The sequence below is a fragment of the Carcharodon carcharias genome, chromosome 33 (assembly GCF_017639515.1).
Source record: "Carcharodon carcharias isolate sCarCar2 chromosome 33, sCarCar2.pri, whole genome shotgun sequence".
Taxonomy (NCBI): domain Eukaryota; kingdom Metazoa; phylum Chordata; class Chondrichthyes; order Lamniformes; family Lamnidae; genus Carcharodon; species Carcharodon carcharias.
The window spans coordinates 13,651,680-13,662,450 of record NC_054499.1 but is presented as its reverse complement, the minus strand read 5'-3'; the positions used below and the strand labels follow the sequence as shown (position 1 = coordinate 13,662,450).

Below are 10,771 nucleotides of genomic sequence, written 5' to 3'. Positions count from 1 at the left end.
ATATCAGAGAGTGTTACAGTGAGGGGTGTGGGGTAAATCAGAGTGTTACAGTGAGGGGTGTGGGGTAAATCAGAGAATGTTACAGTGAGGGGTGTGGGGTATATCAGAGAGTGTTACAGTGAGGGGTGTGGGGTATATCAGAGAGTGTTACCCTGAGGGGTGTGGGGTGTATCAGAGAGTGTTACAGTGAGGGTTGCGAGGTATATCAGGGTGTGTTACACTGAGGGGTGTGGGATATATCAGAAAGTGTTACAGTGAGGGGTGTGGGGTGTATCAGAGAGTGTTACAGTGAGGGGTGTGGGGTATATCAGAGAGTGTTACAGTGAGGGATGTGGGGTAAATCAGAGTGTTACAGTGAGGGGTGTGGGGTAAATCAGAGAATGTTACAGTGAGGGGTGTGGGGTAAATCAGAGTGTTACAGTGAGGGGTGTGGGGTAAATCAGAGAATGTTACAGTGAGGGGTGTGGGGTATATCAGAGATTGTTACCCTGAGGGGTGTGGGGTGTATCAGGGAGTGTTACAGTGGGGGTTGCGAGGTATATCAGGGTGTGTTACACTGAGGGGTGTGGGATATATCAGAAAGTGTTACAGTGAGGGGTGTGGGGTGTATCAGAGAGTGTTACAGTGAGGGGTGTGGGGTATATCAGAGTGTTACAGTGAGGGTGTGGGGTATATCAGAGAGTGTTACAGTGAGGGGTGTGGGGTATATCAGAGTGTTACAGTGAGGGGTGTGGGGTATATCAGAGTGTTACAGTGAGGGGTGTGGGGTATATCAGAGAGTGTTACAGTGAGGGGTGTGGGGTATATCTGAGTGTTACAGTGAGGGGTGTGGGGTATTTCAGAGTGTTACAGTGAGGGGTGTGGGGTATATCAGAGAGTGTTACAGTGAGGGGTGTGGGGTATATCAGAGTGTCACAGTGAGGGGTGTGGGGTATATCAGTGTGTCACAGAAGGCTTGTGGGGTATATCAGAGTGTCACAGTAGGCGTGTGGGGTATATCAGAGTGTTACAGTGAGGGATGTGGGGTATATCAGAGTGTCACAGTGAGCTCCAGTTTCTCCAGGTGATCTGCATCCCTCCTCCACACTGAATCTCCTCCTCTCCAAGCCCGGCGATTATCTGACATAACAGCAGGAGACCTGGCAGCGTCTGCGGAGGGAGAAACAGTAAACGGGCGGGACTTTCCCTTCCTGAATTCTCCGCTTCAGGTCAACTGAGTCTTGCCGCTCCCTCAAATTTACTGTGCCGCCCCGCAGCAAGTGAGGCCAGCAAATCCCGCCTGCTTCCAGTTGCATCGGACCCGTCATGTTAACTCTCCCTCTCTCTCCGCAGAAGCTGCCGGAGCTGCTGAGTTTTTCCAGCGTTTTCTGATTTTTATTCCCCAGCATTCAATACGAACCCGGAATTAAAAGTCTGACAGTGACCCTGAAACCATCGCCGATCATCGTCAAAAACCCATCTGGTTCACTAATGCCCCCTTTAGGGAAGGAAATCTGCCCTCCTTACCCGGTCTGACCTACATGTGACCCACAGCAATGTGGTTGGCTCTTAAATGCCCCCTCTCTGAACCAGGGCAGTTAGGGATGGGCAATAAAGGCTGGTCCAGTCAGCCTTTAATATTCCAAACCACTTTAACCCCCCCCCCACCCCCCACCTTAAACCAGCTTATATTTCACCCCCCTCCTTGGATTCACTCAGTTCTGTCGAAGGGTCATGAGGACTCGAAACGTCAACTCTTTTCTTCTCCGCCGATGCTGCCACACCTGCTGAGTTTTTCCAGGCAATTCTGTTTTCGTTCACTTTAATTTCTTGGTGTTTTGAACAGCAGGCACTAAAGGGCTGAGTTAGTTGTGGTCAAGCTGGGACTATATAGGCACTGCCCATCACCACCCACCCACCATCCACCACCACCTCTCTGTGCTCCATCCAGCTGGCCAGACATTTCCTGGGCAATAATGGGACAGCGAGATCCTGATCGCTGCCCCTTTAATATTTCTCTGCATTCTGCAGAGTTGGTCTGTTGCAGTCTCAGGGAGGAGCTGAGTGAGGCTGTGAGAGGCAGGGCACAGCATTTCTTTCTGCACACCCCCCCCACCACCCCCATCTCCCCACTGTAATATATATTTTTGCCTGTCTGCACGTTTTATTTCGACCTGAAAAGTAAATCGACATCAAAAGCAGCTGCCAGGATATATTTTCTGTCCCTGTCTCTGTCTGTCTCTCTCTCTCTCTCTGTATAAAGAGCATTTGGCAGCGATGAGCGGCGGGGTGTATGGAGGAGGTAAAGGCAAAGCGGCGATCCAGCCTGAATTTCATTCCATTCCATTCCATTTTCTGCAAATGTCGGTCCGGCGTGACATTGACGTGAAGGGAATATTCACTGGGAAGGGTCCAGTGCCAGCTCGCTTTAAGAGGCCGGTCCGGGCTCTTTAGGGTTGTGCAGTTGAAATGTTTGCGACTCGGCTGATGATGCTGCTCCTCGGGGGGGGGGGAGCTGAATGGGCTTTGAGGGGGAGGGGGGTGTCTCTCCCTTCGTGCCTCGCTATTGTGTGACTGCCCTTGACAATGTGTTTGCCTGTGTTGGGTCATATCAAGGGTTTTTTTTTTCTCTCTCTCTTTTAAATTGAAGTACAAAGGGGGCCTTTCGTGTTGGCATTGGGGAGCTCTTTGGTCAGGTTCCAGGGCTCAGGGGTCTGGGAATCACTGACTTGCTGCCCGGATAGGAGGCCATTCAGCCCCTCGAGCCCGTGCTGGCATTCGGAATAAAGAGGGGGCCATTCACAGGGATGGGAGGAGGCCATTCGGCCCCTCGAGTCCATGCTGGCATTCCGAAAGAGGTCCATTCATAGGAATGGAATGGAATTGGCCATTCAGCCCTTCGAGTCTCTGCTGGCATTCCAAAAGAGGGCCATTCACAGGAATGGGAGGAGGCCATTCAGCCCTTCGACCCTGTTCCTGAATTAAAATGGCTTGGGTGAATGACCAAATTTAAAGCAAAAAAATCCCGCGGGTGCTGCAGATCGGAAATGAAACCAGAAAGTGCTGGGAAAACTCAGCAGGCCCTGCAGCGTCTGCGGAGGGAGAAGGAGAGTTAACGTTATGAGGCCGTGTGACTCCTCTTCCGTTCTGATGAACAGTCGTATTGGATTCGTTCCGGCCCAGCTCACCGCAGAGCGGAAAATCTGATGGAGCAGCAAGAGGTCAGCGCACCTGAGGCGGGAATTTCGGGACTGGAAACGGTGGCTGATCTGCGACCTAACTCCACATATCCATAACTTTGGAGAACAAAATTCTACCAATCTCAGACTTGAAATGACCAGTTGATTCAGCACCAGTCGCTGTTTGATCAGTGCAAGGCAAATTTATTGCAAGGGGGCTGGAATATAAAAGTACGGATGTTTTGCCACAGTTGATAGCACTATCGACAACCCCTTCCGTCTGAATGATCGAGAGTAGACTGATAGGGAGCCCAATGGCTGGGTTGAATTTGTCCTGCTTTTTGGGGGCAGGACATACCTGGGCAATTTTCCACATTGTTAGGTAGTTGCCAGTGTTGTAGCTGCACTGGAACAGCTTGGCTAAGGATGTGACTAGTTATGGAGCACAAGTCTTCAGTACTATTGCTGGGATGTTGTCAGGGCCCATAGCCTTTGCAGTATCCAGTGCCTTCAGCCATTCCTCCATATCGTGTGGAGTGAATCGAATTAGATAAAGACTGGCAACTGTGATGCTGGGGACCTCCGGAGGAGGCTGAGATGGATCATCCACTCAGTACTTATGGCTGAAGATGGTTGCAGATGCTTTAGCCTTATCTTTTGCACCTATGTATTGGACTCCGCCTTCATTGAGGATGGGGATATTTGGGAGCCTCCTCCTCCAGTGAGTTGTTTAATTGTCCAGCACCATTCACGACTGGATGTGGCAGGACTGCAGAGCTTAGATCTGATCCATTGGTTGTGGGATCACTTAGCTCTGTCTATCACTTGCTGCTTGCGCTGTTCAGCATGCACATTGTCCTGTGTTGTAGCTTCACCAAGCTGGCATGTCATTTTTAGGCATGCCCTCCTGCACTCTTCATTGAACCAGAGTTGATCCCCTGGCTTGATGGTAATGGTAGAGTGGGGATATGCTGGGCCATGAGTTTACAGATTATGTTCGAGTACAATTCTGCTGCTTCTGCTGATGGCCCACAGCATGGATGCCCAGTCTTGAGTTGTTAAATCTGTTTGAAATCTACCCCATTTAGCATAGTGGTAATGACACACAACACGATGGAGGGTATCCTCTATGTGAAGATGGGACTTCGTCTCCACAATGACTGTGTGGTGGTCACTCCTACCGACACTGTCATGGACAGATGCATCTGTGGCGGTTGATGGGTGGGGTCAAGTAGGTTTTTCCCTCACCCAGTCTAGCAGCTATGTCCTTTAGGACTCGGCCAGCTCGGTCAGTACTGGTGCTACCGAGCCAATCTTGGTGATGGACATTGAAATCCCCCACCCAGAGTTCATTCTGTGCCCTTGCCACCCTCAGTGCTTCCTCCAAGTGATGTTCAACATGGAGGAAGCACTGATTCATCAGCTGAGGGAGGGCGGTACGTGGTAATCAGCAGGAGGTTTCCTTGCCCATGTTTGACCTGATGCCATGAGGCTTCATGGGGTCCGGAGTCGATGTTGAGGACTCCCAGGGCAACTCCCTCCCGACTGTACACCACTGTGTCCCCACCTCTGCTGGGTCTGTCCTGCCGGTGGGACAGGACATACCCAGGGATGGAGATGGTGGTGTCTGGGACATTATCTGTAAGGTATGAATCCGTGAGGATGACTATGTCAGGCTGTTGCTTGCCTAGTCTGTGAGACAGCTCTCCCAATTTTGGTACAAGCTCCCAGATGTTAGTGAGGAGGACTTTGCAGGGTCGACTGGGCTGAGTTTGCCGTTGTTGTTTCTGGTGCCTTGGTCAATGCCAAAAGTCCATATGGTTTTATTCCTCTTCGACTTTTCTGTGGCACTTTGATCCAACTGTTTCTTTAATCATTGAGTGCAATATAAAATAAATCTGCTTTTCCAAGAGGGGAGGATGGTGCTCAAAGAGGAGGGAGTCACAGACGTGTAGCTCATGATTTACATAGTGCCTACTGGCACCAGATGCTTAAAGCACCATAAATCAGTGCTGTGTGTCCTGCTAGCGTCTGTACCGTTAACCGGTGCCCATGAGTCTTGTTAGCGTCCGTACCGTTAACCGGTGCCGTGTGTCCCGTTAGCGTCCGTACCGTTAACCGGTGCCGTGTGTCCCGTTAGCGTCCGTACCATTAACCGGTGCCGTGTGTCCCGTTAGCGTCCGTACCGTTAACCGGTGCCGTGTGTCCCGTTAGCGTCTGTACCGTTAACCGGTGCCGTGTATCCTGCTAGCGTCCGTACCGTTAACCGGTGCCGTGTGTCCCGTTAGCGTCTGTACCGTTAACCGGTGCCGTGTGTCCTGCTAGCGTCCGTACCGTTAACCGGTGCCGTGTGTCCCGTTAGCGTCCGTACCGTTAACCGGTGCCGTGTGTCCCGTTAGCGTCCGTACCGTTAACCGGTGCCGTGTGTCCCGTTAGCGTCCGTACCGTTAACCGGTGCCGTGTGTCCCGTTAGCGTCCGTACCGTTAACCGGTGCCGTGTGTCCCGTTAGCGTCCGTACCGTTAACCGGTGCCGTGTGTCCCGTTAGCGTCCGTACCGTTAACCGGTGCCGTGTGTCCCGTTAGCGTCCGTACCGTTAACCGGTGCCGTGTGTCCTGTTATTGTCTCCAGACGATCCTGCTAACTGTGTCTTCTCTCTCCATCAGATGAGGTGGGAGCTCTTGTGTTTGACATTGGCTCGTATACCGTGAGGGCTGGTTATGCCGGAGAGGATTGCCCCAAGGTAGGGTATTGGGTGATGGCGCCACCTTGCCCTTCTGCCTCTTCTCGCGCTAATATACCTGAGCAGCACCCAGCTCCCCCCTCTCCCCAGCCGCCTGTCTCTCTCTATCTCTCTCTACCACAGCCTGTCAGCTCTCTAGATCCCCCCCCACCCCCCTTCCTTGTGATCAAACTAGAGAGGGTACAGAGGAGATTTACAGAGGATGTTGGCAGGGCTGGAAAATTCTAGGGATCCAACAAGGGCTACGGACCAAGAGCTAGAAAGTGGGATTAGGCTCAGACTTGCTGGCACAGATGTGATAGGCTGAATGGCCCCCATCTGTGCCCTAAATTTCTGTGACTTGTTATAAGCTACACGTCTCTAACCCCCCCCTCGCTTGGTGTCCCCCACCCCCGGTCATTATTTCTGGATTTCCCTCACATTCTCCACCAATCTTTCCAGCCTGGGCGGTGCCCTTCACTCTGGGGTCTGGGGACCCTTCAAGCCCGGTTCTGCATTTCGGCCTACTACAGGGAGGCCAGAGAGGCTCGGCCAAAGCCAGCACATGGCGCTGGTACCATTTGGTCAGTCCAGGTAAGGAGCTCTCCCTGCGGAAGAGGGTCAGTATCACCGAACAGCCCACATTCAGTGTCCAGTCACCCACAAGGGACTGAGGAATTAGGAAATTCCTGACTGGTGCATCAGAGAGAAAGCTTCTGAGATTGGGGATTGTGGGAGGAACATTTATTCCAGAGAGAAGGAGACCTTAGATCCGCATCTAACCCATCTGCCCAGTAGTGTTTGATGTGGACAGTGTGGAGGGAGCTTTGCTCTGTATCTCCCCCCATGCTGTACCTGTCCTGGGAGTGTTTGATGGGGACAGTGTAGAGGGAGCTTTACTCTGTATCTAACCCCGTGCTGTACCTGCCCTGGGAGTGTTCGATGGGGACAGTGTAAAGGCAGCTTTACTCTGTATCTAACCCCGTGCTGTACCTGTCCTGGGAGTGTTTGATGGGGACAGTGTAGTGGAAGCTTTATTCTGTATCTAACCCCGTGCTGTACCTGTCCTGGGAATGTTTGATGGGGACATTGTAGTGGAAGCCTTACTCTGTGTGTCTTACTCTGGGTATCTCACTGGAATTCCCTCCTTAAGCCTTTCCATTTCTCTCTCTGTTTCTTCAGGAACCCATGCATTAACACCCAGCTTGCTGTTCCCCCTCAGTTCTCTCCCAACCCATCCCTTCCACGCTGAGTGTCTTGAGTGTTGTACACCCTGTGGTACACCCTTTACATTAAAGCTGGTGAACAAATGCCCTTGGGAAGTGAGACTCAAGTGAGCTTCTTCATTCCTTCCATTTTTCTTTTGATCTTTTGTTCTCCAGGCTGATTTCCCAACCACCGTGGGGCTCATTAACCACGACGAGGCAGCTATGGAGATTGATGGTGAGAAGGATACCAAGTCGGGAAAGACGTACTACATTGACACCAACTCGTTGCACGTCCCTAGGGAGGGCGTGGAGGTCATCTCCCCTCTGAAGAACGCAATGAGTGAGTGACTGACTGGGGGAGGGGAGGGGAGAGGAAGGGAGGGTGGAAGCCATAGGCTCGGCTACTTTTAACATGCTCCCCTTCTCCTCCAGCCCCTCCCCTGAAGGCACCCTCTCCCTGATGGGCGACGTCTTGCAGGAGCACTCCAGCACTCGATTGAAGAAGCCCTTGGCCAGGGGGTGAGCCCCACTGCTTGAGTGTCAGCCAGCTATTCCTCTAGGGAGGCCATCGCAGCTTTTGACCCTAACCCCACCCAAGCCCCCCTGCTTTGAGAATTTGGAGTTTTCAGCAATGATAATACTGTGAGGAATAGAGGGAGGGACTTTCAGGCCTATACGATTCAGACACTCCCTGCCCCATCAGATGGACATGTTGCCTCTGGGGAATGCTGAAGATCCAGGTTAACAACGCAGGAAACAGGAGTAGGCCGCTCAGCCTGTCGAGCCTGCTCCGCCATTCAGTACGACCATGGCTGATCTTGGACTTCGACTCCACTTTCCTGCCCGTTCCCCATATCCCTTAATTCCCTGAAAGACCAAAAACCTGTCTATCCCGGCCTGAAATGTATTCAATGCTGGAGCATCCACAACCCTCTGGGGTGCAGAATTCCAAAGATTCACAACCCTTCGAGTGAAGAAGTTTCTCCACAACTCATTCCTAAATGATCGGCCCCCTTGTCCTGAGACTGTGCCCCCGTGTTTTAGACTCCCCCGACCAGCGGAAACAATCTCTCAGTGTCCACGCCATCAAAACCCCTTCAGAATCGTGTAGGTTTCAATGAGATCGCCTCTCATTCTTCTAAACTCCAGAGAATATAAACCCAATTCACTCAGCCTCTCATCGTAGGACAACCCCCTCATCCCAGGGACCAATCTGGTGAACCTTCACTGTACCGCCCCCAATGCAAATATATCCTTTCTTAAATGTGGAGACCAAAACTGCACACAGTACTAGAGATGTGGTCTCACCAAAACGCTGGAACAACTTTAGCAACTCTATTCTTGTACTCCAGTTCCCTTGGCAATAACAAACATTTCTAGGGGAAAGTCTATCTGCAAAATTCCTCTCTGACCCCCCCACCCACTTTGACAATCAGAATTAATCCAGAGACCACCGTAGGTGACCTCCAACCCCTTGAGAAACAGATCCAATTCTCACTTGAACTTAATGTACGTATAACATACATCACAAACACACCCAATACTGAAAACCGAATACCAGCAGATTTCCCTTGTTGTTCATAGTTGGATGATACGTAGAAACATACAGCACAGAAGGAGGCCATTTGACCCATCATGTCTGGGCCAGCCCCCACTGCTTCCCCATAACCCTGTTAATTTTGCCTCCCCAGGTATTTATGCAGCTGCCTATTGAAGATTACTGATTAAAGTGCTTCGCAGTGCCTTTGAGGTTTAAAGGGAGGGAACTTGATACCATATAAAGCTCAAAGTAATATTCTGCTGTTAAAATGAGGCTGTGTCCCCCTTTAAGGCCACAAAGGCTAACTTGCAGTTAAGTAAATACTGGCAGAGGTTAGTCAGAGTTTAATTGCCTTTTTGTGTGCTTGCTTCTTGCAAACCTCTCCCTATGCTCTCGTTCTGCGCTCTATCGTTCTGCGCTCTGTCATTCTGCGCTCTATCGTTCTGCGCTCTGTCATTCTGCGCTCTATCATTCTGCGCTCTATCGTTCTATCTGTCCTAGCTATCTCTGTCTTTTCTGTCAGTCCCTGCATTATTTCCAGCATTGTTTTCTGTGCATTTCACTCCGCACTCTTTCCTCTCTCGGTTTGTTTATAGCTTACTTTAATCACTCCTCTTGATCCTTTGTCTCTCTCTCCCTTTCTCTTCCAGCTCTCTCCTCCTTTCTCTCTTTGCCTCTCTCTTTCTTCCCCACTATCTCTTTCCCTTTCTCTCTTTTTTTCTCTTTCTCTTTTCTTCTACCCTCTCTCTTCCTCTTTGTCTCTCCCTTCCTTCCTCCCTCTCTCTCTCTCCCTCTTTCTCCCTTCCTCACTCTCTCTCCCTTCCTCACTCTCTTCTTCTCTCCTCCTTGTCTCTTTTTCTTCATCTGTTTTTCTTTCCTTCTCTCTCTCTCATCCGGCCTTTTTCTGATTTTCTGTCCCTCCTCCTTGTTCTCCTGTTTCTCCCTCTCTCTGTCTCTGTTTCTCCCTCTCTCCTGACCACATCACTGTGCTTACACTGTCCTTTCTCTTGTATTATTCCCCTACAGTTGAGGACTGGGATTGCTTCCAGGCGATTTTGGATCATACCTACTCTAAGCACATCAAGTCTGAGCCAAACCTGCACCCTGTTCTCATGTCGGAGGCACCGGTGAGCAGAACGCCGAAACTCGGGGACTGAGAACTGCAACAAAGTGGTGACACAACTTGGACAGGCCACAGATTTACTCTGTATCTAACCCCGTGCTGTACCTGCCCTGGGAGCGTTTGATGGAGACAGTTTAGAGGGAGCTTTACTCTGTATCTAACCCCATGCTGTACCTGCCCTGGGAGTGTTTGATGGGGACAGTGTAGAGGGAGTTTTACTCTGTATCTAACCCCGTGCTGTACCTGTCCTGGGAGTGTTTGACAGGGACAGTGTAGGGGGAGCTTTACTCTGTATCTAACCCCATGCTGTACCTGTCCTGGGAGTGTTTGATGGGGACAGTGTAGAGGGAGCTTTACTCTGTATCTAACCCCGTGCTGTACCTGTCCTGGGAGTGATTGATGGGGACAGTGTAGAGGGAACTTTACTCTGCATCTAACCCCGTGCTGTACCTGTCCTGGGAGTGTTTGATGGGGACAGTGTAGAGGGAGCTTTACTCTGTATCTAACCCCATGCTGTACCTGTCCTGGGAGTGTTTGATGGGAACAGTGTAGAGAGAGCTTTACTCTGTATCTAACCCTGTGTTGTACCTGCCTTGGGTACATGAAATATGAATTAGTCCATTCCCAATACTGTGAACCCTCATTCTTAAAGCACAAAGTTCCCCTCAAACAGGCAGCAACATAATTACTCCCCGACCTCGGGACCATCCCTCCTGCACAAAAACCCACAACTCTTTCTACAGACTGCTCACACCAAGCTCCGTGAAGCAGTCGACTCTGTCAGCAGGAGGCCTGACACCTCACTCCAGATGCTGGGGCAGGAAATCGGGGCCAGCACTTCCTGTGCTGCTCCGGAGGGAGTGCTTCCCCATCGGAGGTGCCGTCTTTCGGACGAGGCATCAACTGAGGGACACCATCTGCTCTCCCAGGTGGGCCTGACCATTCCCGCGGCTGCTCTTTGTCCAGCTCAGCATTCCTTCCTCAGTCACCTCCACCGAAAATCTACGAACTGGCCATTCAT

The 10,771-nt window shown here is 51.1% G+C and overlaps 1 protein-coding gene across 1 annotated transcript in view; it reads left to right on the top strand.

The window, feature by feature from the left end:
• Positions 1 to 2,256: 2,256 nt before the first annotated feature.
• Positions 2,257 to 10,771, top strand: part of LOC121272313 (actin-like protein 6B) — a 38,764-nt gene continuing 30,249 nt past the window's right edge. The window contains exons 1-4 of the mRNA XM_041178917.1: positions 2,257 to 2,281; positions 5,824 to 5,900; positions 7,262 to 7,427; positions 9,654 to 9,754. Of these exons, the coding sequence (XP_041034851.1) occupies positions 2,257 to 2,281; positions 5,824 to 5,900; positions 7,262 to 7,427; positions 9,654 to 9,754 (369 nt within the window). The remainder of the gene's footprint in view (positions 2,282 to 5,823; positions 5,901 to 7,261; positions 7,428 to 9,653; positions 9,755 to 10,771) is intronic.